General features: G+C 50.7%; 9 protein-coding genes across 9 annotated transcripts; 6 read left to right on the forward strand and 3 right to left on the reverse strand.

Annotated features, from left to right (window-relative positions):
* Positions 1 to 277: 277 nt before the first annotated feature.
* On the forward strand, positions 278 to 1,720 carry GT037_009649 (uncharacterized protein; the record flags this gene model as incomplete). The annotated part of the gene is made up of 1 exon (XM_038934696.1): positions 278 to 1,720. The coding sequence occupies one exon, from the start codon at positions 278 to 280 to the stop codon at positions 1,718 to 1,720; it is 1,443 nt and encodes a 480-aa protein (XP_038782497.1).
* Positions 1,721 to 2,473: 753 nt separating this feature from the next.
* On the reverse strand, positions 2,474 to 3,559 carry GT037_009650 (mitochondrial gtpase 1; the record flags this gene model as incomplete). Its single annotated transcript, XM_038934697.1, has 1 exon — positions 2,474 to 3,559. One exon carries the CDS (start codon positions 3,557 to 3,559, stop codon positions 2,474 to 2,476), a length of 1,086 nt encoding a protein of 361 aa, XP_038782498.1.
* A 329-nt stretch (positions 3,560 to 3,888) lies between these two features.
* Positions 3,889 to 6,318, forward strand: GT037_009651 (uncharacterized protein; the record flags this gene model as incomplete). Its single annotated transcript, XM_038934698.1, has 3 exons — positions 3,889 to 4,051; positions 4,350 to 5,304; positions 5,367 to 6,318. The coding sequence occupies 3 exons, from the start codon at positions 3,889 to 3,891 to the stop codon at positions 6,316 to 6,318; spliced, it is 2,070 nt and encodes a 689-aa protein (XP_038782499.1).
* Positions 6,319 to 7,459: 1,141 nt separating this feature from the next.
* On the reverse strand, positions 7,460 to 10,340 carry GT037_009652 (uncharacterized protein; the record flags this gene model as incomplete). The annotated part of the gene is made up of 3 exons (XM_038934699.1): positions 7,460 to 9,136; positions 9,188 to 9,372; positions 9,431 to 10,340. The coding sequence occupies 3 exons, from the start codon at positions 10,338 to 10,340 to the stop codon at positions 7,460 to 7,462; spliced, it is 2,772 nt and encodes a 923-aa protein (XP_038782500.1).
* A 1,285-nt stretch (positions 10,341 to 11,625) lies between these two features.
* GT037_009653 (uncharacterized protein) lies at positions 11,626 to 12,289 on the reverse strand (the record flags this gene model as incomplete). Its single annotated transcript, XM_038934700.1, has 2 exons — positions 11,626 to 12,060; positions 12,191 to 12,289. Coding segments are annotated over 2 exons (534 nt in total), but the record flags the coding sequence as incomplete, so codon positions are not given.
* A 609-nt stretch (positions 12,290 to 12,898) lies between these two features.
* Positions 12,899 to 13,944, forward strand: GT037_009654 (uncharacterized protein; the record flags this gene model as incomplete). Its single annotated transcript, XM_038934701.1, has 2 exons — positions 12,899 to 12,953; positions 13,061 to 13,944. 2 exons carry the CDS (start codon positions 12,899 to 12,901, stop codon positions 13,942 to 13,944), a joined length of 939 nt encoding a protein of 312 aa, XP_038782502.1.
* Positions 13,945 to 16,859: 2,915 nt separating this feature from the next.
* On the forward strand, positions 16,860 to 18,265 carry GT037_009655 (uncharacterized protein; the record flags this gene model as incomplete). Its single annotated transcript, XM_038934702.1, has 4 exons — positions 16,860 to 16,998; positions 17,052 to 17,353; positions 17,473 to 17,583; positions 17,633 to 18,265. 4 exons carry the CDS (start codon positions 16,860 to 16,862, stop codon positions 18,263 to 18,265), a joined length of 1,185 nt encoding a protein of 394 aa, XP_038782503.1.
* A 793-nt stretch (positions 18,266 to 19,058) lies between these two features.
* GT037_009656 (adp-ribosylation factor gtpase-activating protein 1) lies at positions 19,059 to 22,694 on the forward strand (the record flags this gene model as incomplete). Its single annotated transcript, XM_038934703.1, has 5 exons — positions 19,059 to 20,441; positions 21,131 to 21,226; positions 21,349 to 21,417; positions 21,488 to 22,252; positions 22,311 to 22,694. The coding sequence occupies 5 exons, from the start codon at positions 19,059 to 19,061 to the stop codon at positions 22,692 to 22,694; spliced, it is 2,697 nt and encodes an 898-aa protein (XP_038782504.1).
* A 1,349-nt stretch (positions 22,695 to 24,043) lies between these two features.
* GT037_009657 (uncharacterized protein) lies at positions 24,044 to 25,753 on the forward strand (the record flags this gene model as incomplete). Its single annotated transcript, XM_038934704.1, has 2 exons — positions 24,044 to 24,462; positions 24,514 to 25,753. The coding sequence occupies 2 exons, from the start codon at positions 24,044 to 24,046 to the stop codon at positions 25,751 to 25,753; spliced, it is 1,659 nt and encodes a 552-aa protein (XP_038782505.1).
* Between the last annotated feature and the right edge of the window lie 1,055 nt (positions 25,754 to 26,808).

Consider the following 26,808-nt stretch of genomic DNA (forward strand, 5'->3'; position numbering starts at 1 on the left):
ATCATTGTGGCGGAGCTACCAGCCTTGATCCAAACGTCTTTAGGCCTTCAGGGCGTCCAGTATCATCAACCCCGTATACCAAGCTGGAACTTCGGCTACTGCATGTGACCCCAGAAGCTTGGTATGGCTAGTTCCGAGGAGCAGGGGCGGCAGCGAAGCGACATCGCCGTCGATGCATGACCCCTTTCGCAGCCTTATATACACTCGTGCAATGCAAGCCTTTCTTCCAGATTGATCATCTCCAGGCTCCCATTACCGAGTTCAACGTCACCTGATCATGGCATTGTCGGCCTCTGCGACTGGCTCTCGAGCTAATCGCCGGGACAACTCCGTGTACATCGATGTGCTCAATCCGCCAGTCTTCTACACAAGTCGAGATCGTATCCAAGGCAGACTACTCGTGGAGCCTGCGTCGCGACCTCATCGCATAAGCATAAGCTTAAAGGGCTTCTCTGTACTTGTGGATGACAACGCCAGGAGTTTCCGAGTCGACCTTTGCGAAAGTTCCCAATACCTCTACACATCCACGGGCGATGACTTCCAGCGTCTCACCAGAAACACGGCAGACCCCACCAAAGTCGAATTGCCTTTTTCCTTCGACGTTCCGCAGCATGCGACTCTACATCCACCAGCCGAGAGACTCTGGGTGCATCCAACGGATTCTTACAACCACCCGCGATTTCAGCATTCCCCAGGATTCCCACTGCCACCAAGTCTTAGCGGCCCCACCCCCACAAGTCCACAAGTCTTGTACCACTTGGAAGCTTACATGGAGTCCGATGTACCGAAAAGAGAGCCTTTGAAGATTCGACAGGAAATCAAGTACATGCCGCCAGCCCCAGACTTTCATCCAGCGCTCCTCCAGCCAGATCTAAACTTTGGGAACAAACTGCCCAAGCACTGTAGCCGCCAAAAGTTGATCCGTTCACGCAAATTGTACCCCGATTACAGCGAAAAACACAGCAAACTCGGAAGATTCAAGGACAAACTTGTCGATAATGAAATGCTCTTCGGTCTTCAAAGCTTTGCGGAGATACCCTACGCCCAATTCAATCTATTCGCCACTCCTGCTAGCGTTCTGGTCACTGGTTCTATGGTTCCAGTCATAGTAACAGTGCAGCATCTGAAACGTTCAGAATCACTTCCCTACCCTCCCGATCTATTTCTCAAGCGCTTAAAAGTTCAGCTGAACGCGATGACGAACATATTCGTGCCTGGTGAACAGTTCGGACGACATGCCACCAGGGCGGTCAATACCTCAGACAAGAAGAGCATCGTCCTCTGCGACGAGAAGTTCGAGAAAGAACACGAACTTCCGCTATACGATGGACTCAATCTTCTGGACGTAGCAAATATCGAAATTCCAAAAGAGAGTACCCCAAGCTTCACCAGCTATGGCATAAACTTAGAATACGAGCTGCAGATTGAAATTTCAGGAAGATGTGCAGATCGTGAGTGGACAGGCATCGCTTGCACCCAGCCTGTACAAGTCGTCACAAGCTGGAAGAAGACGCCTAACCAAGCCATCGGCCCTTTTGAAGCAGGTCCTGAGCCAGAGTACCAGGAGCTAGATCCCATGGCGCAACGTTGCGAGGTAGATACAACCCGGCTACCAACGGAATTAGGGGTACATGCTCCAGCATACGAGCTTGACTCAAGACACATGGCGCCACGTATGGCAGACACCGTACCACCACCAGAATACACTCTATCGCACTGAGCTTCATTACCTCAGCCTTCATATCAGAAGTTGCACAGCCAGTCTCAGCCCTTTGTTGTTTCGCTATTGAAGAACAAAGGTCTGCCATCCTTCCATCGAGCATGCCCGGGCTGCAGTTATGTGTGTGACTAGAGACATTGCAAACCGCTACACTGACGTCCTGGAACTCCCTTCGGTGCGCGAGAAAACGTTACAGGCTGTTCGCCTTGTAGGCGTACACCCAACATCACAATCGCGATCATAGTCACAACATGTTCCATGACGCCTACCGTGCGAGATCAGCTTTCTCGGCCTTGTCCTGTGGGGTATCAAGTTTTTCTAGGTACTTGGTTCAGTTAATCAAAGACCAGCATATGTCCTTGAGTTCTTCTACACACATCGAGACTCTCATAGAACTCAACAGCTTGAACACATCTCGAGGTCTCGACTATATCAGAAAACAATAGGAGGCAAAGATTGCGTTTATGCGTTCTTCGAAGGCCATCAGTGATGAAAGAAAGCAATTCTATATGAGCATGTCAAGGTGCCGAATTGGAAGCAGAGATAGACCTCAACACGTGTGATAAAGTGACTGCAGGAGGTTGACCGCTTTATGTTCTGAACGCGGCAACGGTCGATTGTGTAGTGAGAACAGGGCGATTTTCATTTCGAACGTGTAGTTTGCAAGTGTTTTTTTTTTGAATTTGACATATATGCTATGTGCTACAAGCAAGTGTGCGATATATATTTGATCAGTGTATGGCTTTGGTAACCTCACTTCTCCCCTCTCGCCTTGTTTCTCTCCCTACGCCTCTCCCTCTCTGCCTTCCTGGCCTGGTTCAGGCTAGGTGTAAGACCCTCCTCGTCAATCTTAGCCTTTTCTAGACTTTTCTCATCGATCTCGTCCAACAGGAAGCGTCCCATCATGCCGTTCCTCCATTTCTGTATCATCCACAGCGATGTCGCTTCTGTGTCAATGACACCACCCTTACCCAGCCTACCAGTCTTCTTTGCGATTTCAGACAGAAGCTCCATGATATCGTTGGTAGGCGGTGCGTATTCAGAATAGAGCGTGGGCGATTGGAGGTTGAGGTGGTAGAGGAGGTAATCTGCAAGCATGACTGGCGCAATGATTGTATCTTTCACGGAGCCGCAAAGTGCCAACTTCATCATAGCTTCCGCGTTGGGAACGTATGGGATGAAGACACCGGGTGTATCAAGAAGATATACACCTCCTCCAACACCCTGAAGCTTCTTCTTCGCCCCACCGTCCGCTGCTTCCATGTCGTCTTCGCTCGGTATGATCTTCACACCGCTGCTACTGACTTTACGCGTTACGCCGGGTTGAGCGCCGGTAGCTGCAACCTTGCCTTTGCCGATTCCTTGCGCGCGCAATGCATTGAGCAGCGTGGACTTGCCCACGTTGGGCATCCCCACTACCATGACGCGGTGTCCGACCAATTTCCACCTCTTCTGCGCATGCTCCCTCAGAGTATCCAAAAGCTTGATGACACTCTTCCGACCACTGGTCTCGCCCTCTGCATCTTTGCCGTTCCTCACAAACATGGTCGTTGTAGGATGATGCCATTTCGCGATGACATCCTCATTTCGATTGTCTCGTGACCCACCACCCAGATCTCTCTTCGTATAGACTACCACTCGTTCTTTTCCTTCGAGTGCATCTTCGAACAAGGGGTTGCGCGAGGTTAGCGGCACACGGTAGTCGCGGCATTCGATTACGAGGTCGATCGAGGACAGAAGCGATTTCATCTTCTGCAGGCCGGATTTGTGGTGGCCCAGGAAGTAGGACCTGGGCAGTGACGGGATTTGCGGGAAGGCATGGCGGGGGATGAATGACATCGGTTACATTGGCGTTGATGGAGAGGTAGATATGGTTGAAGTGAAGAATGGAATTATTCCCATTGCGAGTCAAGCGACGACCGCACCTTGGCGAGCATGACTAGCGCGATTACAGTCTCCAGTTTTAACGCTTGCGCACGACTCTTTCAACACCGTTGCCCTTTCATCTTAGTATCTCGCGTCCAATTCCATCTCACCTAGATAATTTCCGGTAACTGAAACCATCGCCTTACTCTCCTATTCTGGATGAAGCCGAGGTTGCTGCAGACTGCCGTGCGTCCTAGGTCTCGACAGCGCCAGCATCGTAGCCAGGAGCATTCACATAACACATGGGCCACAAACGAAGCCAACTGGACCAAACATCCTTTCCAAGTGAATCACGGGATAAGCTCATTGGGTCCTTAACCATGGTAGCGTGGTACGTGTATGCAGTCAGCGTCGCTTCGCTCTCCGCGGAATACCCGCGGAATCTTGGCATGTCCCTCAAGACAAGTTTCCTAAGGGCCTAAGTGATTCGTAACTATCTACTGAAAAATTCTGCCAATATATCAATTTCTGCAGTTCTGTCGTGGTTCTCTATCGATCGTATCCATCTACCGGGTTACTATGCCCGCTTCTGGCAAACGAGAGCGATCCAGTCGCAAGGGACAATACTCATGTAACTTCTGCCGTTCACGCAAGCTTCGTTGCGATCGGCCACTGCCATGTACGAGTTGCAGGTCCAGAGGAAAGGTATGCACGTTCGATCCTACTCCCGCGGCACTCAACACCCAAGACCCTCATACACCAGCTTCAGTCGCGGTTACGCCCAAATATCAACCATTAGAGCGGACTGTGAAGACGACTTCACCTGTATCAGAGGGGTCTGAACTTCTTCGTGAGATACGTGTGCTTCAAACTCGTGTGAACGGGTTAGAGAGGAACACTGTCCCCGTCCAGCATTTAGGCCTCAGTGACAGCGAGACCTTCTTGTCACAGTCCAGTCTGAACCTTGCGGAAGAATACTCCAAAATCACCGGGCAGTCCGAGATCTACAGGGTAAAAAACATCGTCGGCCATCTCGAGTCTGTCTCGATGGGGCAAAGCTCTCTCGAATCTTTCTTTACAGATGAGTTGGACTTCAAAATTGGAAAGCTTCGATCGATACCACAAGCACCCGCTTTCACAATACAAAATGGAAGGCTAGTGCCGTGTATATGGCTGCCACTACGGGAAGAGATCATGAAGCTGCTCGATTACTACGTCACAGAGCTCAACTACATTCAGCACGTCACGCATTATCCCTCACTAGCAGCTACATTTAACGAAGTGTACGACCAGATCGAAAGTTGTGAACTTGTTCAGTCTGGCAAGGTTGTTCTTCTGCTTGGTATCATCGCTCATACGACGCATGTTTGGACCGCGCCGAAGAACTTGGAAAGCGAGCTCCCCTTGTTTCTATCTTCGTCGCAAGCCCGTTCTCAAACATCCGTTTGGATCAAAGCCACATATACAGCACTGAATGCTAGCCAAGAAGGCAGTGCATTAGTGTTAGAGACCGTACAAGGAATTGTCATCTTGTCATACGTTATCTGCAATATGGAGGGTGTTTCATTACGATATCGGTGCTTGATATCGACCGGTTTGTTACTTGGCCGTGAACTGGGTCTCCATCGAACCGACCATGAATCCAACATTACTACGGCAGGAACGCTTAAAGCTGAGATTGGTCGTCGTGTTTGGTGGTATCTGACTTCCACAGATTGGTATGTCTATATGAACATCGTCGAACATTGGGCGTTTACAGAATGCTAACAAAGTCCTCCAGGCTACTTGCAGCAAGATACGGTGGATCTGGCGAAAACGTATACCAGTCTAACCCGCTGCATATGAACGTGAACAAGCCGCTGAACATCAACGACGTTGACTTGTCTACCGACGGGCCCCAGCAATCCCGACCATTATCACAACAGACAGATATGTCGTACTTCCTTCAGCGCATCCGTCTATCAGAAATCTCACGTAACATTGTCGATCAAATCAACTCCGACCCATCTAATCGCCGCGCTAACATTATGGCAATGGATCGCCAGCTCGTCGGAATGCTGAACGAAGTTCCTACATTTTTGCTGCTGAACAGTTACCAGGACACCATCGGCTGTACAAACTCGAACCACTCGTTCGTCCAAGCCTATTTCCTCAACACTCTTCTCCACACCCAACGCTGCAAACTTCATCTAGCAACTCTCACGCGCACGTCCACCATGGATCCAACATACACGTCCTCTCATGCCGCATGTCTCCAATCAGCGCGCCAGTTACTTCATATCGAGACAGCACTTCTACGTTCTCAAAACCCCTTCGCGCGCCGCCCCCAGCGACCTCCAGCCGGTCTGTACAGTATCTTCGTTGCCACTATCACTCTACTTATGGATGTTTGTCTCAACAAGCCAAGTGAAATACCAGCCGTGCTTCAAGCAGGTGACCTAGTGGAAGGCCTACAGATGATAGCAGATGCAAGGGAAGATTCACTGGCAGCGGCGAAACTATACGAGTCACTCATGCAGATCCTAGGGAGATATGCAGAGAAACAACACCCAGAAGAGCACAGCTTGAGTGCGCCAGACATTCACGCTACTGCAGGGACTTTCTCGGGTTCACCGTCGGATGTTTTGCGAGAACAGCAGTCGTATTCCTCGCAGATAAACGACGCAATACATCTCGACCTGGTTGAATGGGATGATCTGTTTGCTAGCGTTTCTTCATCCCCGTTCTTCTGAGTTGGAACAGAGAACATGACGCCAAAAGGAGCTGCAAAGAGTGAGCATTTTTACCATTTCAAGCCCTGCAATTCTGTTCTGGATCTGATGTCGTATTCTACAGTACGTTGAGACAGATGCTTTCTGAGACAATGTCTAGGGCTTCCCCCGAATAGGCGGCATAGGCGATACGGGCATCAGCCCTACCCTGGGCTTTACCCTGTCACAGCGATTCACAAAGGATCTGGAGAGACTAGCCTAACGGGAGATATAATCTTATATGCCATACGCAACTGAACCAAGTTCGCCACAAATACATTTGTGGCGACCTCTTAGTATTGTGTATAGTTCTGACAGAATGAGCTTTTTCACGCTATGACTGGCCACGTATTTGCCCACAGAAGTCGAATATTGCGACAGGGTCACCGCCTAGTCCTAAGTGTTGATCTTATTTACAAAAGAAGATATTCCCTCTAGACGCATATACCTTATTTCCTGTTTCCAAAGCCATAGGCGATCTGTTGCCGTCCCGGAATTTGGCCGCTTCCTCTATATCTCGATTGTTCGCACCAAGTTGCATTAGGAGTCAGGATCTCCGCGAACAAGATGATTTTGAAGATAAGCACGAACTAGAAAGGTGAGTGTGAATACGTCAGATACCGTCAGTGACTCGATGGAATGGTGTTAGGATGCTTCGAGATGACATTGATAGATCTATCAATAACTACGTGAGAAAACGCACGTTATTTGAAAACTTTTGAACAGGTTGCACTCGATCTCCGCGACAGTTCCCACTTCTGATCATCGGATCAGAGTCAGTAGATGATGCCGCTCGGAAATTGAAAACCAGTAAATCCGCAAAAGAAATCGATAACACTCAAAGCAGCGCAGAGGTTGCAAAACTCGGTTGAGGCATCCCATAATTCCGTACTACCATCGTCGGTTCGATCCAGAGGGGGAGAGCCATGATGCTGCAAAATACCTGCTTTTGTCTAAGGAAGCCCAGATGGAGAGATTCAGAAGACTGGAGTGTACGGGCATTCCTCAGTCGCCACGTGAATTTGAACTTCGGTTGAGTCCTGTAAGGGAGTGTCGAGAAATCCGGACCTCTTCAAAGCGTAAGCTGAACCCATATATCTGAGGTCACGTTTTTGAGATAATCTTACGAAGGTTCCGCCTTGATACGCTTAGGTCGTCGAGCAGCAGGGTCAGGAGTAACCCTGCGCTTTGACTTCGTCATCTTATCATAGAAGATCGCCAGGTTATCGTTGTCATCTCCCTCTGATGTCTCTGGGTTATCTGGAGGTATAAGTGCTGTATCATCTTCGGACTTCACCGTTTGCGGTAGCTTGTTCTGTAATTCTATTGCCTTCTCTTCGAAACTGGGAATTCGCTCTGCCAAATCAGCACGGATAGCCTTCCCTTCCTCGGTGATGCGATAGTCTATCGGGGCTTCTGCCCGAAGGCTTGTGCTCAAGTTTTCGAGCATCTTGTTAATGCCAACAAAGTGCTTGTCTAGGAGCGTACGAACTGCATTGTTGAATTCAGCCTGAAAGCGCCGGAAGACCTGGTCAACGAAGTGGGTATCTGGGTTCAGGAATAAGTCTTCCATGCGTTTCTTTTGAAATTTGAGCTTAGGCATCACGTATCGCTTTGCCGGCTTCTTCTTTCCTGATTTTGCTGGTAGGGGCGGCTTTTCCTCAGGTACCGCTTCGAAAACTTCGGTGTAAAGGTCATCAGTCATGTAAGAGATGAGGTTTCTCTCTTGACCAAACTCCATGGTTGCCGACTCAAGCATCAACTTCTCAAGCTTGCTAACCTCTTCCATCATCACCATGAGTTTGGCTTGGAGCTTGTTGCGTAATGGAGCCCATCTCTTTCTTGCCTTCTCAATTGTAACCATGTTTGCGCCGGAGTCGTGGATCATGTTCGTGATCTTGTGATGAAGCTGATCTAAGCTCCTACTCAGGGCTGGTTTCATGTTTCTCATACACCCCGTATGCGCGTTGTACCACTTATTGAACCCAGGTGCAAGTAAGTCTGCCAGTTCCTTGTTCCAGTGGCATCCATTCTCAAGGCCTTTGGCTTTAGACGCGCCTTTCAAAACAATGCCCCGGTACTTAAGAATGCGAGTGAAGGCCGCCGATCTGAGGATGAACCATTCGGTGATCATCTTTTCTTCAAGCTGCTCTTTGAAATTCGGTATGTCCTTTTCGATTCTTTGAATGCTCTCGTCAAAACATCCTTGAAACCCTTTTTTCGCTTCTGAGAGAAGCCGGGTCATGTATCCCCTGCGAACCGCGTCGATATCATCAGCTATGGTCCGGAAATCTCCATCACGCTCTCTTTCTGAAACAGTTCTCTTTACTTTCTCGATGAATGCTGGAATCGTTACGTTGATGTGGCGTTCATAATCTCTCAAGTTCTGTTGCGCTGGTAAAGAAAAGAGATATTCGCGAATGGCGGGAATACCAGTCATATCGGGGGATAGCGATGGCTGATTCGAAAACGCCAGCTTAGGTTTACGTATCCAGTCCATGTAGTCAGAGGCAGAGGTGTGAAATATCTGCGGCATGTCCTTGGTGGTTCTGCCCTTGAGCTTCGCCGTGAGCTCTGCGTTGATGATCTCTGCACGTTGCAGTATCTTTTTCTGCTTTCGGATACGTTCCAGATAAATCCGATATTGGCCCAAAGTCCTGCGCTCCTTCGAATTGACCTCCTCTTCTTCTTCGTCATCATCGTCCAGGCCAGCCTCTTGCTCTTCAATTTCCTGCAGCAACTGATTGATGATGTCGAATTCGCCGCCTGCGCATTGAGACAACTGGTTCTTGGAAAGAGACTACAAGAAATCAGTAAAAACACAATCCTTAGAAAGTTTGCGACAACCTACATCGACCTTTGTAGCGACAACTTTGACCTTTGAAGGACCATGATGAGCGACAGCTGCACGTGTACTGTTGATGACTTTGTCGTCGGAGGCAATACGTATGGTATCTGCGAGGATGATTTCAACATCAACAGTGTCTTTGATCTGCTCCGCATGCCGGACTCTAGAAAGATTGATGTCACCCCAGCCTGACGAATGGTTAGCTGAAACTTCAGAGATAGCTCTCCGGTGAGTGAGATGGCATACCTGGGAGATCGATTATCTCTATCCCTCCTTGGAGTAGTTCATGATGAAATCTGATTGCGATGTGGTCAACGAGTGGCCATAAACATCTCTGACCTTTAACGCTAGTTAAGAATGGTCGTAATTTTTCCAGCAGTTCCTTCTGAGTATCTGCCATCTTAGTCGCGATACCTTGAGAGTCAACTTGCTCTTTCTTTAGGGCTTCGTCGCATTTGAGCTGACAGAGGTTGATGAACTCTCCTGATCTGTAATCAGGTACATTCCAATTCTCAAGAAATTCGTCGTACGACCCGAACAATGTTGTGAAGATATCTTCCGCGGTGTCGTTCAGACCGCGGTCCATTTCATCCTGACCAACTGTCTTCGCACGTGGAACGTCCTCATCATCATCATCGTCGTCGACGTTGTGATATACGTAGTACGACCGAGCATGCTCTTTGAGTAGTGCTTCTCGTTCTTCTCTAGTGAAGAACTTGATCTCTGCAAAGAAATGGTCTTGACCAGCTGCGCTCTTAGGATACTGAACGTAACGCGTTATCGAACTGGTACAAGCAGCCCCTTCCGCACCGGTGAGCGAAAGGCCATCACAGTCGAATAGAGCATTGATCGTAAGACTCTTTCCTGCACCTTGGGCTCCAATCAAGGCAACTTTGATTGCAGGGCTCAGCACGACGTGGGAGAGGTCGGTAGCCGTACGTAACAAATGCTGAAGCTCTTTGTCGTTGTCTGGAGAGCCTCTCAATTGTTGAGTGATGAGTTGCGCAAGTTCTTTCATCAACTCATCGACGCTGGCTCTATCGAGTCTCCACCAGGGATCGTCCGGCTTCTTCTCTTGCTTGGCGTCATATCGTGGTAGAGTCCGTTGCCCTTGAAGATATGCCGGAAACTCTTTGAGGGTGAGTATTGGGCCCATTCTTATGTTCTCCAAGTGGTATAGAGAGAGAATTAACGTGTATAGCGTTGTTCAAGTTGAGGTTCGCTTAATGCATCGGTAGATCGGTATATGATAGCCAAGAAGTTGCGATGGAGTGGAGAAGTTGGTGGAGAGGAAACGAGTTAGGAAGAGCAGGTGGGGGGTTAATTATATAGCCATCCAGATCGTAGCGGGAAGCCACGTGGGGGCTGTTGTAAACAGAGTGAGGGAGTCTTAAGATCTGTAGGGTGAGGGACATATCTATGTTTATTGCGGCTACTCGGCAGCAGGTGAGAGGTAACCATGGTGGTAGAATCCCATATGTAGCAGTACATCGAAAACGAGTGTTCTTGCGGGAAAGGTGAGTGATGAGGTTATCATACGAATCAATCGTGACAACTGCTTCGCGAGTAGTCCAGCTCGTCAGCTGTGATCAATTCCTTAATGAGCTTGGTATGACCAAACAGTGACTACCGATATAGACGAAACCAAGTTCTACTTTGATGAGCAAAGTAAAGGTACAGCGAGCAAATACCGTGTAGTCAGATCTGTCCTTCTTGGTCGTCAATACCGCATGTCATTACCTGATCACACGTGCGTCTTCGCAGTAGGGTAAGTTACAAAGCATCTACACGGGTGTTTCGAAGGTCACATGGGATAAGGTGTATTTGTAGCTAGAGAGCTAGAGGCGAGTATAAGACACACGCATCTTACGACGCGTTCGTTGACGAGGCAGCGTTCTCATGACAACGCTAAAGCTATGTTCAGAACGAGGACTCGAATAATCATATGTTTTGTTATAGCAGCTTATGTTCCATGATGTAAATGAATGTAAATACGACATCAGATCGGACCCCCCTTGGGAATGAATTTCAGCCGTGATGATCAGGTAAAGAAGTAGATAAAATGGATGGCCGCAATAGCACGCAATCTCTCAAGCCTGTCTGTTAGGTGTTCCCGTAGACCGTAGCGTGGTAGATGATTAGGTACATAGCTGTTCAGAGTCTCGCGTATATGCAGCAACAAACGTCAAAGTTTGGCTGCAGTGGGGACTTGAGGGGGATACAATAGTGCTCACTAACCAGATCGTGTGTACGTCCTGCATAGAAACCATGAAAGGAGAGTACAAAATCATACAGTATACCAATAGCAATCTCCATCTCCTACTCCTGACCTAGAAAAGAACATCAATATCATATACTCAAAATCCTACTCCCGATAGCCACCAAAGTCATCCGCTCAACGGTCTTGACATGATGCTGCATTGACACAGTAATGCGCCAATCTACGCGCCGTCACCCCACAGTCCAACGACCTGCATGGCAAAAGCCACACCAGCCAGCCCAGTCTTGACCCACTCAACCTTCTGCTTCCTCTCGACCGCCAACCGGACCTGCTCACCATTGACCTCATCACCTTGAGCCTCCAACTCCATTACTTGACGCTTCTCGTCACCGCCTGCCGTCAAGCTAACGGCATAGTCGACACCGGGCCCCGAGACGAATGAGAAGATGGATGTGTAGAGCAGGTAAGGATGGCGGAACCGTCTTGGTGATAGACAATAGGCGGAAAAGAGAGTAAAGGTTGTGATGTGGCGGAGGTATGAGGAGAGGTTCGTGGATTTGGTGGAGAGGTAGTTTAGGGATGTTCGAGCATTGATGGCGGTAGGGAGGGCGAGGAGGGCGGGGAGGGCGACTGTAGAGACAGTTGCTGAGACGCCCTAAGATATGTGTTAGTATCGTCACGTTTTGGTGTACTTCCTCCTGTTGTACAAGGAGTTCGGGTTCCGGCTAGAGCTCTGGCACTTCATGCGGGGAGCTCGAAGCCTGAAGTGGCGGAAATCAACTTACTGTTGCGATTCCCAGGGTGATTGTGCCGACGAATTTACATATTGAGACTGTCTGCGCCGCCATGGTGATGGCAATGGAGATTGCGAGAGCTATGCTGGGCTATCTATGGGGAGTCTCTTGTGGTTGGGTTATCTGCTGGCAATGCACGTTGACGTGCCTGCAGCGACTTGGAAGATTGCGGAGATGGTGCGGAATTCATCCGGAGCAGGCAGTCCATGTTTCGGAGAAATCATCATGGCCCATGCTCCCCCTACCACTCGCGCAATGCGGAGAAGAGCAACACATGTCAACAAGGCGCTGCACGGCACCGCAATACAGAAAGGCATCCGATCCGACGTCTGCTTATTGCCGGGACGCTCCTTGCTTTGTCTACGCCTCTTGCACAGCTATTCAACCCTTGAAATGTACTCGATGCGCGCAATGTGTCGCCCAGAGCGCATCGCAAGCATTAAGAGAGTAATCTTGCCAGTCGTACCTCGGCTTCCAAAAGCACCGCCGCGTATCCTACCATCATCCGCCCCATCTTGCGGCCGTAGCTTTCACTCGACGTGAGCATACTCACTTACTTATACTCTACGCGCTTCACATCTATCCACTTCGCCATTACTCACTGCTGTCATCGCTTGCTCACTCATCAACCCCAGTCCTACACTCTCCCAATCAGACAAGCACGACCACACGGAACCTGCCTGGAAAACACCGCGCACAATGCCTATGGAAAAGTACCAGTTTGTGAGCAACGTCTGGAAAGATGGCATCTTCGGTACGTTTCATGCACAAGAGACAGCGAGTTTGGGTAGTTGGAATGGTCCCAAAACCTGGCAGTAGACAGCGCTACATGTTCATCAAAGGCTGACAGAAAGACCTTAGACAACAAAGTCGTTTTCTGCACAGGAGGCGCAGGGTCAATCTGCTCCGCTCAAGTCCGGGCCATGGTCGCCCTAGGAGCAGACGCCTGCATCATCGGTCGTAACGTGGAGAAGACGGAGAACATGGCCAAGGACATCGCAACTGCACGTTCAGGCGCAAAAGTAATTGGCATCGGCGCAGTCGACGTCAGGAAGCCAGAACTCCTCGAACAAGCCGCACAACGCTGCGCCAAAGAACTCGGCAGCATCGACTTCGTCATCGCAGGCGCAGCAGGAAACTTCCTCGCGTCCATTGACCAGATCTCGCCCAACGCTATGAAGAGCGTCATCGATATCGATGTACTGGGCAGCTACAACACCGTCAAGGCTACACTACCATATCTGAAGGAATCGGCGGCGAAGCATAGGACAGATGGCACTACACAGCCCGCCAATGGAACAGGAGGACGCATCATCTTTGTGAGCGCAACTCTGCATTACCAAGGCACACCTCTGCAGAGTCATGTCTCGGTCGCAAAGGCAGGTGTAGACGCCATGGCAATGTCCGTCGCTATCGAGCAAGGCCCAAGAGGCATTACATCCAACATCATCGCCCCTGGACCCATTGCGGACACCGAAGGCATGTCGCGACTATCAAAGTCCGACTCCAGGAGCAAGGCTGCCAAGACCATTCCAATCGGTCGTTGGGGCACTGTCAAGGAGATTGCTGATGCCACGGTCTATCTGTTCTCTGATGCGGGTAACTTTGTCAACGGAGAGACTCTGGTTGTTGATGGCGGTGCATGGCACACGGCGGGTGTTGTCGGTGGCTTCGAGTATCCAGACTTCTTACTCAGTGGAGAGGCTGTTACGGGTGTAGCAGGAGGAAAGAAGTCGAAATTGTAAGTCAAAAGTGTAGGAATGTACTTGGTCTGAATTAAGACAAGAGAATCTCCCTACATGCTAAAGTCAATTGGAATGAGTGGTATATATCATGTGATTCTGATTGAATGTATGCCAGCAAAGCATTGTGCTGTGCCGTCCACTCGTACAAGCAAGGGGATGAACATGTACTTCGAGCCGACTCCATAATGCCCCTGCCATGCTTGTCCAAGTTGGAGACGGTGTGAAAACATCCTAGCTGCAGTTCACGGTGCGGCTGATTCCACACCTCGGGTCGCTATAACACCAATGTTCGAGCCTCAACGCTTTGGAATAATCAAAACACCCCGATTGTGCCGGTCATTGCGCTCGAACCCTATCGAAAGCGGACCGAGGTGCAAGCTTGACAAAAGGAATGTATAGATGAGCGGGACGACCGGGTCCCAGTGCTGCAATCTCACGGTGTATTGGGAGACGTGCTGATGTGCCTCTATTTACGGCCTTGGGCGCGAACAAGACCGGACGGACATGGCAGATATGCGTATCTCGCATCAGCTTCTCTGGTAAGCATCGTATCCCAACAACGATGGCAACATCCAAGCAACACATCATCGACCCTGAGCGAGATCTCATCTTGTCATCAACAAATCCAACGCAAATCCTTTGTTCCCCGCGGGCTGCCAGCACATCAGCCTTACCCACCCGCGCATCACTTCATCGTCGCCAACCCACTTATTTCCAACTTTCTTCCCGTGATATGACGAAAGTGTTGCTTCACCAGGTTTGAACTGTTGAACATCTTCATCTCGCCCCTTGAGTTGACGCACATGCCAAAAGAAGCTCCAGTTTTAATAATACGACACAGCAACGGCTTCCCTGCTCCCCTGTCGATCGCACTATCGATACCCAGGGGTGCTCCTTTTGGGCTGGCCTTGGTGGTGGCTTACCATGCATGCGTCATAGCCCTTTTTCAGGAGACAAAGGCCTGCGCGGTGCCGTTAGCGAAATTGAAATGGGATTGGCGCCGTCAGGTTGCCGTATTTTGGGGATAGGGTGGGCTAAGACGCGTGGTCGCGCGGTGGCTTGCGGGTGCTTGGCCGGCAAGTTCGCTCTGTGGGTAGTGCCGTGGGTGTTTGGCTAGTTGGTAGTTGCGCGTGTTTGTGTGGTTACTGTGGTGTTGGGTGATTCTCGGAGGGATTCAGGCTGAAGTGTGCGGACATTTAGAGAAATGAGTGAAGGCAGGACAACTGCGCTTCCGAGGTAAGCGACTTCTCATGTCGATGAGAAAGTGTGTGTTGTGTACATTAAAACTGGTTGCCGGGTCGTCGGTGTGCCGTTGACTGACACGTTTCGATTGATCGATGGGCGCGTCGCCGTGGCTTTCGCGCGTCGCTTGAGTGGTGAGGGAGCGATGAGGCTTGACGCCGTTGCTAGACGGCGGCGTGAGGCTTGGGCGTGCCGGCGCTTTTTGTCATGCGCCCAAGCACCCAAGCACCTTGCGCAATTCATGGAACGGGAAGCCTCAACATGGTTTGAGAAGGTCGTGCAGATAAGGCCTTCACTCATCTTAGAGTGTTGTGCAAAGGATACGGGTGCGAAGATACGAAGAAGGGGATGACCCTTCTCGCATCCCCGACCATAGCAGAGGGTCCAATGAACAGGGCTGCAGGTACAGGTACAAGGCGCGGACACCTGCTTCTGCTGTCTGCTCCAAGTATATCGATGTTGGCACTCCAGTTGGGTGTGAGCGACAGGGAGGCTCGCGATACGACGCCACTGAGCTGTCTAGTCTGCCCCGTGCCAGGTGATCAGCACTGCATCAGAAAGACAAAACATGCAGCAAGTCCCGCGTTGTGCACCCAGCCATTCTGTTCTCTCTCTTTTCTTCTCATACACTCGTTGTCGAGATTGCGCCTATACATTCGTTTAACTGGTGCTTGAACCAGAAACCATTCGTTGAAAGAAGCAGCGTGGGTTGCCCAGGACGGTCGCTTTATCGATTCTATCGCGAGAAATCATTTCCGGAAAAAGGTCCGGGTTAGTGACACTGGCTGCGGGAGCACAGCGACAAAACCAGGACAGGTTTGCGAATCACAAGCGGCTTGTGCATCCACCTGAAGCATCAGTGAGGCTGCTATCGTGATCGAAGCAGCGACGATCTGCGAGGTGTGCAAAGTTGAGCACGTCATGACGACGAGATAGGCCGAGCAACTTCACGTTTTGTCACAGGACCCCCATCGTCGAGTTTCAAGCACGACGGCCGACAGCCAGGGCCGAGCACCCAGGGCGCCTCTCAGCAAACCCAGAGTTGGCAGCGAGCAGGGTGTACCGCGGTTCGAGTCAAGTCTAGTGCCAGTGCGGAAGAGGCGGAGAGGCTACTCTTGAACTAACGGCCAAAGCGGGAGAGATCAGTAGCCAGGTAGTGTTCCATTCACCAGCACAGACCTACCGGCCAGTTAGCGTCTGGTAAGTCCTGCAGCTCCACCAGCTCCCATCCTCAACAGCGGCACCGTCTCCATCCAACTTTTCCCTCTCCACAACCAGCTGTGCTACCGGCGACACCCGTCAGACAATCCATCCACGGGCAGCGATGCTGACGATAGTTTGAGGGGATACCAGGAAGACATCGCCGCCTACGACCAATAACCCGTTGCACCGAGCCCGCCCATTCCCACCAGCTGGTACCACCTCACACCACATCCACCCATCCACCCCGCCTGTGCGCCCTCGAGGCCTCCGCAAACCTCACTCACCCACTGCATCGCTCCTTGACGACGTCGGAGGCGTTCAATCGCTAATCCAAGTCTTTGTCGCGGTCAACAATCGCTACAAGCGCCCATTCACTCGCGAGGACAAACGACATTGTCGCTTTCCGCCAACCGACGCGCCTATACAATCACCCTCGACGACTCCACCCACAACCTCACACATCCCACAACATGGAGCACAGATTCGCTTCGACGCTGCTGGGCTTCTTCGCCTTGTTCATATTGCTGGCCTCCATCAAACCAGCAGGCGCAGCAGACTGGACGCAATCATACTGTTCCAGCCTAAACACTGGTAGCGACGATCAAGTCTGTAAGTATCATGTCGATCCATGTGGCTCCACGATCCACATCTAACCTCACCAGATAACTGGCCATGGCAATCCAACGGCAACTGCACCAACCACTGCAAAGAGGAGGGCACATATGCATTCGCCGTCCTACAATACACCGACTGCTGGTGCTCCAACTATGCGCCCGGAGAGACGGCCAACATGAACGACTGTGAGGTCGACTGCCCTGGCTTTCCCGACGAAAAGTGCGGCAACAAGGACAAGGACCTGTTCATGTACATCGAAATGGACGGTCAGGTTTCCGGTACCATCGGAGGCTCACAGCCCACATCCTCCGCAGACGCGCCTTCATCGATGCAAGAAGCTCCCAAGACTGTTAGTACCTCCCTTCCTATCTTGCGCGCACTCCTTCTTTCGTCCTGTTGCAAATCTCTTGGTGTGCTTTGATTCGTATCTGTACTCTCTTCTGTGATCAGTGTTTGACTTCGTGGCAGTCGGCCCCGCCTCCGCCACCAGTCGTCACTGTGAGACCTGATCCAGAGATTATTACCTCTGTAGTCACTGCGACGCCGTCTTCTTCTTCTACATCTTCTTCTTCTTCTACTGTATTTATTTCCAGTCCTGCCTGATGCACAAAGCTAACAGATCACACAGAGCGCAAAACCATCGACTACTCAATCATCCGAGTCCGATGATACTCCAACGTCGGCAGAGGAACCCGTCACAATGCCAACTGTCGTTACCGAGAGCGGCCGTGTCATCACCCGCACGCTTGTCGTAACCCCCACAGCAACAGCAGCTCCTGCTGACACAGGGTCCTCCGATTCTGACAAGAGTTCTACCAACGTAGGCGCTATTGCTGGTGGTGTCGCTGGAGGTGTTATTGCGTTGTTGGCCATCGCTGGTGGCATAATATTTGTCCTATGGCGCAAGAGGAGGCAACAAGCCCAACAACAGGATGGGCACGAGAGTGGCTCAGCAGGCATCTCGCGGAATGTGAGCACCATGAGCAGAGCTGGTTTGCTGGGAGGACGCAGCGAAAAGTCGCCAACTCAACTTGTCACCAACTTTGGCTCGCAACGTAGCCGTCACGACGATGAATCCATCACTCCTGTTACGCCCTCAACCCGCCGATTAAGCCAACCGATTTTGGTCGACTCGCGACTTAACCCAACGGCTGTCTTGACCTTCCACGGCGCGAATGCAAGCCGGGAAAGTTTAGGAAGCATCGATGACAGCCGAGACTATGGACGACAACTGAACGTGCGGAACCCAGACCCGAATTAGGACGAATAGCAGAAACCACCATATGCCAGTTCGATCAAAGGTGCACACACACATCATAGGCTGGAGATCCTACATATCTCTCCAAAGATCATACGTACAAACAGCAAAGTTGGATGTCATAAGCGCGTTACGACTGACGAACCTACACCCATACCATATCCAAAACAACCAGGCGTAATACATAGCATCGACGCACGGCCGTCTAGTTTGTTCCATCACTGTTTTGAGGGTCCTTCGTTATATCTCTGCCCGGGACTCTCTGTCCGGTTCGATCACATCATTAATGGCACCACCTGTGTACAATACTTTCCTTTCTAGCTGGATCTCTGTTATGCGGCAATGTATATACTTATTTAGGGGTGGGGAAGAGGATACCAGAGGGCCTCACGGCAACGGCAGACGGGAGACACCATGCCACACATAATGGCGTTAGGGGAAGTGGAGTCGCAATAGGGTTTGCTGGTAGATAGTTGAAAGAGATGGGACAGCTATGCATGCGTAAATGCAACGTAGCTGCATCACCACTCGATACTTGAATTTAAAAGTTACCTGACATTCCGCAATCTTGTACGCTGTGTGATGGAAGCTTTACGCTGCGCTATTCACGATAAAAGAAATTGAAAAGCCGCAGAAACTTTGTATAAAGTTGTAGTCTGCACCAAGAGTCATGGAGACAATGTTTATAGGAATCCATGTATCCTGCCAAGACGCTAGAGTTTGGGTACAACTTTGAAATGTTACGATCGGTCGCATTCTGCTTGCTCAACTTGACAACTCAAGAACCGAGTTCATCATGTCTGAGGTATCTCCCATTTATTGGCATCTACCCAAAAGCCAACGTGAGCAGCTGCCTAGTGGACACCTCCCCAACGCTGCAGTGTCCGAATGCAATATAGACACCCTTCCAGATGAGCTCCTATTCGAGATAATCAACCAAGTCTTTCTCGATGACGTCGACGACGTTTGGACGATCAGTCTCACCAACAGACGTCTGCATCGGGTTGCCAGAGAAATCTTGTATAGCTCGTACTCGACTAGAGATGCTATTCCAGGGCTATTCATCCGTACGCTTGCGTCCTCTCCAGATCTTGAACGGTGCGTCCAGCAGGTTGAATGGGAGTATGAAGGCCATGCATTTAAGTTTCCCAAACAACTTACAACTGCTGAACTTCGACATATCACCGAGAGAGTAGGCTTTGACAATGTAGGACGAAGGGAAGTTGTGGGGGAAAGTAGGATAAGGAAGCTGAATACGTGGCTCGCGGATCACAGGAGAGAGGATCAATTCAACATATTCATGTTGTTCACTCCGAGAGTGAAAAAGGTCGAGATTATACCTAGTCTCTGGCCGCGCAAGGCCGTGTGGTTCAAGACAGCACTAGAATCCCAGATGTTCTCCAATTTGCAGGAGGCATCTATTATTCTTGAGCAGATACGTCTTGGAAACATCCTTTCGTTGTTCCTGTTGCCGTCCTTGAGAACTCTCATCTTGGGCCATGTGGGAGTACATCGCGACAGAGATGGGATAGGTCCACGCCCCGAATGGGAAGCTGACAAGACGTTTTGGGACCGACTAGAGAAAGACGGTTCCAGTCTCGAGAACTTGATACTGCCTAATGTTGGCGGCGACACGCTGGATCTTACTCGAGCGCTAGAATCATTCCAGGGCCTGAAGAAGTTCAAATTTGCCTTCCATGGGCATGGTATGGGGCCAGATGACGTGAACGTACGAACGCTTCTACGCGCAATCGCGAATCACCATGAATCACTCGCATCACTAGATCTCAACGACTTCCGCATAGACAAGGATCCGAACACTTTCGAAGAATTAAGAATCTTGAATCGTTTGGAACGGCTTCAGATGTGCGGGCAGGTCTTTTATGGGGTAATAAGAGATGAATGGGGACAGCTCGCCGAGGTGTTACCAGGACGTTTCAAGAATCTACCCAGGCACATTAGATATCTCCGCATCTCCGCAATGGAGGATGGTCACAACGTGCCCGAGTCTTTGCTGCAAGTTTTGATCAATATGGCCCCTACGATCCATACCATATTCTCCAATCTGGAGAAAATTACGTTCTTCGATTGGCATCCACAACTCGGTACCTTCCCGTGCCAGAAGTTCTTTGCAGCTTTGCAGAATGGACTGGCAAAAGCTGGGGTCGAGCTGGAGTCGGTACATAATGCGGATGGGTCTAGTGAGGCGTGGTATAACAGGTACCGTGTTGCTACCACGACTTGGATTGAGCCAGATTGGGTTTGGGTAGAACTTGTGGATCCGGTTGATGGGGACGAAGATGACTGGCTTCTGGCTCTTTCACAGACTCTCGCACACCGGAACGATGACGACCTATGGCTGTTGGACGCTATGTAGGGAACAATCGTATTCTAATATTCAGTAGATAGCAATTTAGGTAGCTGAGGTGTTTCTTGCGTGCTCCAGATCATGTGGTTCTATGTACACACGAGCTGCTCACATTCATTTGCGAGAATCTGAAGACGCTTGTTCCTTACAGATTATGCATACGGAAGACAAAAGTGTACTTAGACCTTGATGAAGATAGGCTTCGTGGTAATCTACCTAGGTAGCTTGAGAATACTTGAACCAGCTAATTCCATTCTCTCGAGCAATCACAATATTCTCGTCTCGTTACAAAGCGATGAGGTGAGATAATATTACGCGACAGCATATGCAGTAGCAAGATTCGCGATCAAGTAAACGTGGGTAGCACACAGAGCACGCAGCATCCCTGTTGATGCGAGTTGAGGCTCAACTGCACACACGCGCCACGCGTTCCCACTTAGGCCCACGTACCCTGAATCTCGACCGCAACATCGACCCCAAACACTTCCCCCCAACTTTAGACCAAATACCACCTTTTATTGTTCCACGATCGCGCAGTTTCTCGGTTGCCCATCATGAGTAAAATGTGGGAGGTGGATCCGGAGACGCGCAGCAAGGTACGTTGCACGTTCTACTATCGTATGGAGTGGGGTGCTAGGGGTCAATTGCGGAGAGAAGGCAGCGCAGATGACGGATTGTATATGCCATGTTGACACATGCTAACCAATTGCACACACAGCTGCTGGAGATACAAAAGACCAACGACAACAACAAGTGCGTCGACTGCAATGCGCCGAGTCCGCAATGGGTATGCAACCGCCCTTCCTCCACCTACGCACGCGATCACCGCCTACACCTGCTAAGATGAGACGCATTAGGCTTCGCCCAAACTTGGTATCTTCATGTGTCTCTCCTGCTCTGGTGTACACCGTGGTCTTGGTGTCCACATCTCTTTCATCCGCAGCATCACCATGGACGCTTTCAAGGGCTCAGAACTCGTGCGTATGGCTGCCGGCGGCAATAAGCCATTCCAAGACTTCTTCAATGAGCACCCGTCGAATACGAAAGACGGACGGACATTCGAGGCCTCTTCCATATCAGAGCGATACGATTCAGAGGCGGGCGACGAGTGGAAAGAGAGGCTCAGCTGTAAAGTTGAGGATAGGGAGTTCGACAAGAGCAATTTGCCCAAGCGGTTACCCAAGAAGGACAATGCATCTGCAGCGGGTACGGGAGCGCCATTGAGCGGACGAGCCAGTGCGGCGGGCAGCAGAAGCCAAACACCTCTGGGAAAGACACGAAGCAACGACCCAGGTTTCCAACGGTCTGGCTCGCCTGCGCTCGGCACCAATGCTATGTCGTCGCAGAAAGCCAAGAACGAAGCCTACTTCGCCAAGATGGGACAGGAGAACGCCAACAGACCAGATGGTGTTGCGCCAAACCAGGGAGGCAAATACGGTGGCTTTGGTAGCGAGCCAGATTCCTGGAAGAAGGACGACGAGCCGGGTGCGCCACCTGCACTTGACGACTTCCAGAAAGACCCTCTCGCCGCACTTACCAAGGGCTTCGGATGGTTAGGCGCAAGCGTGAGCAAGGTGGGCAAAACGGGGTATGAAGGCTACGTGAAGCCCGGTATGGCAAAGGTATGCCTAACAATTTCGTCGAAAGCGAATACGACTAATGTGACTAACAACTCTCCAGCTTGCCGAGGCAGACCTCGCATCCCAAGCTCGCACAACCGCTGGCACCCTAGGCCAGACCCTTCAATCAGGCGTCGCAAACGCAAACACGCAGTTCACGCGATTCGTCGAAGGCGATTCCTCAACACATTCCCCTGCTACGTCCGGCCGGCGCGAACCCGAGCGCAAAGACTTCTGGGAGAGCTTCGGTGCGGCCCCCAAGGGCCCAGCGAAGGATAAGCAGGACTTCTGGGATGAGTTTGCTAGCGCGGGTGAAACGAAGACAGGCGGAGGAATGGCGCCGAAGAAGCCCAGCGGCATCGGTACAAGCGCAATGAAGAAGGGCGGCGCTGGAGGTGGGATGAGTGGAGGTGCGAAGAAGGATGATGAGTGGGGGGAGTGGTAGAGGCTTTCACTCAAGTTGTCGTCAGGATAAGACAGGATTCGGATGGAGATGAGGCGTTCAGGCGTTGGATACGTACATTAGGGGTGGGACTGCGTAGATCGTCCGCGCTGTGGGTTAAGAGCGTATACCGGCAAGTATCATCATTCCATGAGCTGTGCCTCGTTTCTTCTCGTTGTGAATCCACCTATATCATTGGACTAGGACATGTTCCTAACTTCTGGTATGCATCCACACCCTGCCATTGTTTGACTTCAGCACGCTCACGCACATCTAGAGATTTGGCGAAGCACACCTGCTCAGCTCTTTCCCGCGTTTGAAAACAAGGTTGTCTTGTCTAAGTGGATTCTCACACCACCTTCCCATTCTGCCAGCTGCGGTCCCGTACCATCTTTCTTGCTTTCATGTTAACGTCACAACACTGCAGCACGAGACGCCTCGTAAGGTATCTGACATGGCCTTCCTTACATAGCTGTCTATGCCATGGGTCACTTTAGTATCTTGAGGGCACTTCGAGACTGGACGTAAGAACAGCCGAAGACCGCCGGAAAAGCGAACGGTTATTACCAGATATGTTGCTACTACAGCGTTTCAGTGGTCCTTCCTTGACTTATTTGCATCTTGATATGTTCTTGCCGCAGCATTGGGTGGGACTACCCTCCAGGCTAACTCCCTGCCCAACTCGATCGTGCAGAACCGTCCCGGCTTCGTTGTTCCGTGGCGAAGAGCGCAACGACCTCACAACATCGACAAGCTGCCTTCCTTGACCCATGCAGAATGCCTTCTTCAACCACAGCTCGGTGACGAAGCCCGGAAACTGACGTTAGCGTCTTCTGGGTCTCATATAAGCTCGCTTCCTCTCCCATCTCTCTGCTTCTTCTTCAGCTCACTACACCACTCGGCCAAGCAACAGTACAATCGGTTGGTCGGTCTACTTGTACTGCCTTCCTACTCAGTTGGTACGTTCCTACATTCTTGTCCGTTCACTGCACTTGACCTACCCATGAATGCACTCCGATGTCCCCGGACTACCTCATCCATATGATGCTGCTTAGACCATTGGTGCTGAACTCTCACAGGGCCTTCTGAACATAGATTCAGCTTCCAGCGAACAAACTTTTCCTCAGCCTACTAGTTGAGTATGTCACTCTGTCTTACTTGACATTCACATACACGTTCTCTCTCATAGTGCTAATGCATTGCAGATCATACTCCTCAGCATTCGCACCTGTCATTGTCGAACTGAGCTCCAGCTGACCCCCCCTGCTGGTATGTTCTCTCACCGGCATTCTCCTCTTTTGCCTTCAATCACAGCAAGAGCATCTACTGACATAAAACGAAGCTCTTCGATCATGGCTCGCTCTGTCATCCTCGCCACAGGCGCATTACTCGCAATCCTCTTTCCGCTAGCTCAGGCTAAGGAAAAGAACGAACTACGCACATATGCCTTCACGAGCGACGACTGCAGTGGAGCAACACAACGCGGCAACATGGATCTCAAGATGGGCAAGTGCCAGAACATCGTCGTCGGCGCCAACAGCATCAAGCCCTTCCACAACAAACATGAGGCCTGGATCGGACGCATAAACGAAGGCGGACCACCCTGCTTCATCAGTACATTCCAGCATCACGGCTGCAAAGGCCCCCCAACGTCCACTGAGGAACTTCCTCAGGCCATCTCCGAATGCATCTCACCAGTTCATGAAGAACCTTTCCTCTCAGTACTGTTCGATTGTTACGAACCTCCGCAAATCACGGTCCCAAATCCCTAGTAAGTTCCCGATTGTTCACCTCCTTCTCAACTGATTCTGACCTTGTCCAGCGTCGTTACCGAGACCACATACTTCGAGTCTTCGGAGTGGGTTCATACTAGCAACACTCTCACGCCCCTCGTATCTACTACTAGCGCGATCTACCTCAGCACTCCACTGACTACAGTGACCGTCTTCCCTCAGAGCACAGTCACTGTGGTTATGCCTCCGCCCGGACCACTCGAAACAGTCACTATTCTCCCTCCTTCTACAAAGACGGTTACCATCTACGGCGGAGACTATGGCCAATCTCGCATGCGTCGCTCTGAGCCGCTTCAGGAACCAGTTGACAAAGCCACCCAGGATCTTGAGCCACGTCGCAAGAGCAAGTGGAAGGGACCTCGCATTGGTGTATGGATGCTACACCCTTGGACAGCGGCAGTCATTTGCTACGAATGCTACGCAAAAAGCCCCGATAACACGTTCAAGTTTGAGTGCCGCTCTGGACCGAAGAATCCCGTCTATTGCAAGGGCCCAGTACCTGATCCGCAAGACCTGATTACCGTCACGCATACACCAGTTGTCACAGTGACAGCCGGTGACCCGGTCACCTCAGTTGTTACAGTGACAGCTACACGACCGCGACCAGTCTCCCCGGTCGCCTCACCAGCTGTTACTGGCCAGACTCTCTACACGATGGTTGGCGGGAAACCAGTCTATACAATCATCGACCAGTCGATCTACACGGCTGAAGTTGGCCAGAAGGAAGGCGATCTTGAACCCCGCAAATCGTTTCATAGGGCTGTCAAATTCGATCACCCATTCCAACCTGGCACGGAGATGTGTGCAGATGGCGAATGGGATGGCAGAGGAAAGGATAGGGGCGAAATTCGGATCCAGAAGCCCAGCAAAGATATGAAGAGGTGCGACAAGGACCATGAGATGCAGCTCATTGATGCCTCTCCACGGACAAGCACTCTCGAACTTCCTACCCGCACTATCGCCATCAGTACCTCCACGGTATATCCCTCGCCTGTCGTCACAGTCTATCCCTCTCCACCTGTGGTCACCATCACTACTGTCGTTGGTTCTGCACCAGTGCCTCCTTTGGTCACCGTCACTACCATCGTCGACCCTGCACCAAGTTACTCTACTATCACTACCATCTTCGATACTGCGCCAGCTTACTCTACTGTCACAACCATTTTCGACACCGACCCACCTTGTTCCACGGTCACTGTCCTACCTAGTGTCGATTCTGTGAGCTACACCACCATCTACCAAGATCGCCGTCGCCACCGCGATCTGTAACTTCGATGGAAGATGGAGAGCCGCCCGGAAATGAGAGTTGTTGAAGCATGATTCGGTTTGTATTGTTTAGCATTGTATAGTCAATTGAATATGATTGTTGGGCCCAAGGCCACCAAACTTCTCGTGCTTCTGTGGATAGCTTGAAGGCATCGGTACGTTCTCTAGAGCCAATGAGCTATACCCAAGAGCCGTCGAAACTGGAGACAGTATTGCGAGCGCATCGCCCAGAGTGCGAACAAAGATCAAGGAGACTTCTGTCTGATAGTGGTCATCTCCTAAGCCGTCCTACAACGTGACTGGGAATATTCGCCGATGCGACATACTCCTCCACCGGCTCTTACCGCAGATTTGAGTGCCTCTCTAGAAAATTAAGACTCAAGATGAACCAAGCTCGGGCATAACTTCAGAAACTCTATGTAGCAGATAGTTTCAGCGGCATCGGTCTAAGGATTGCTATTGAGCAGGATTGTAACAGGTACATAATACGAACCTGAGACTCCACACACTTCTTCGCAGTCTTGCATCCTCGCATGGATCTTTGATTGTCTAGCAAACGATACCTTGTCGGCATGTGCGCACGTCATACCACAGGTTTTACACAAGTCATATGAACAACTACTACCTACCCTGAAGGTACACAGAGTCGTTAGCAAAGACCTCTACAAGCCTAGAAGATAGCAACTACCTTCAAGGTAGGGTTTGGCTTTGCGCGCATAGTGTAAAAATCTAATGTCTTCCTACGCCTGATGAGCTGTATTCGCGTAGAAAGCAGTGCTTTTCGCACGTATGCGATGACTGCCACACTCTATCAGCTAAAAAGGATTGAAGCGTCGCGAGAGCAACTGGCAAGATCAACAAAAGCCCCACAACAGCCCTGCAACATGTCTTCCACTGCATTGTGCCAACCAAAAAAAGATCAACCCAAGAGCTGGGGAAAAATGCAAAAAGATAATCAACTAGCTGCTGCTCGTTTCGATCGAGCGTCCTCCGGGTTATGAGCCCGGCGCGCTTCCGCTGCGCCAAGCAGCTTTGTTGTTGATGGATTGATGAAGAAA

Source organism: Alternaria burnsii (assembly GCF_013036055.1).
Source record: "Alternaria burnsii strain CBS107.38 chromosome Unknown 725, whole genome shotgun sequence".
In the NCBI taxonomy this organism is placed as follows: Eukaryota; Fungi; Ascomycota; class Dothideomycetes; order Pleosporales; family Pleosporaceae; genus Alternaria; species Alternaria burnsii.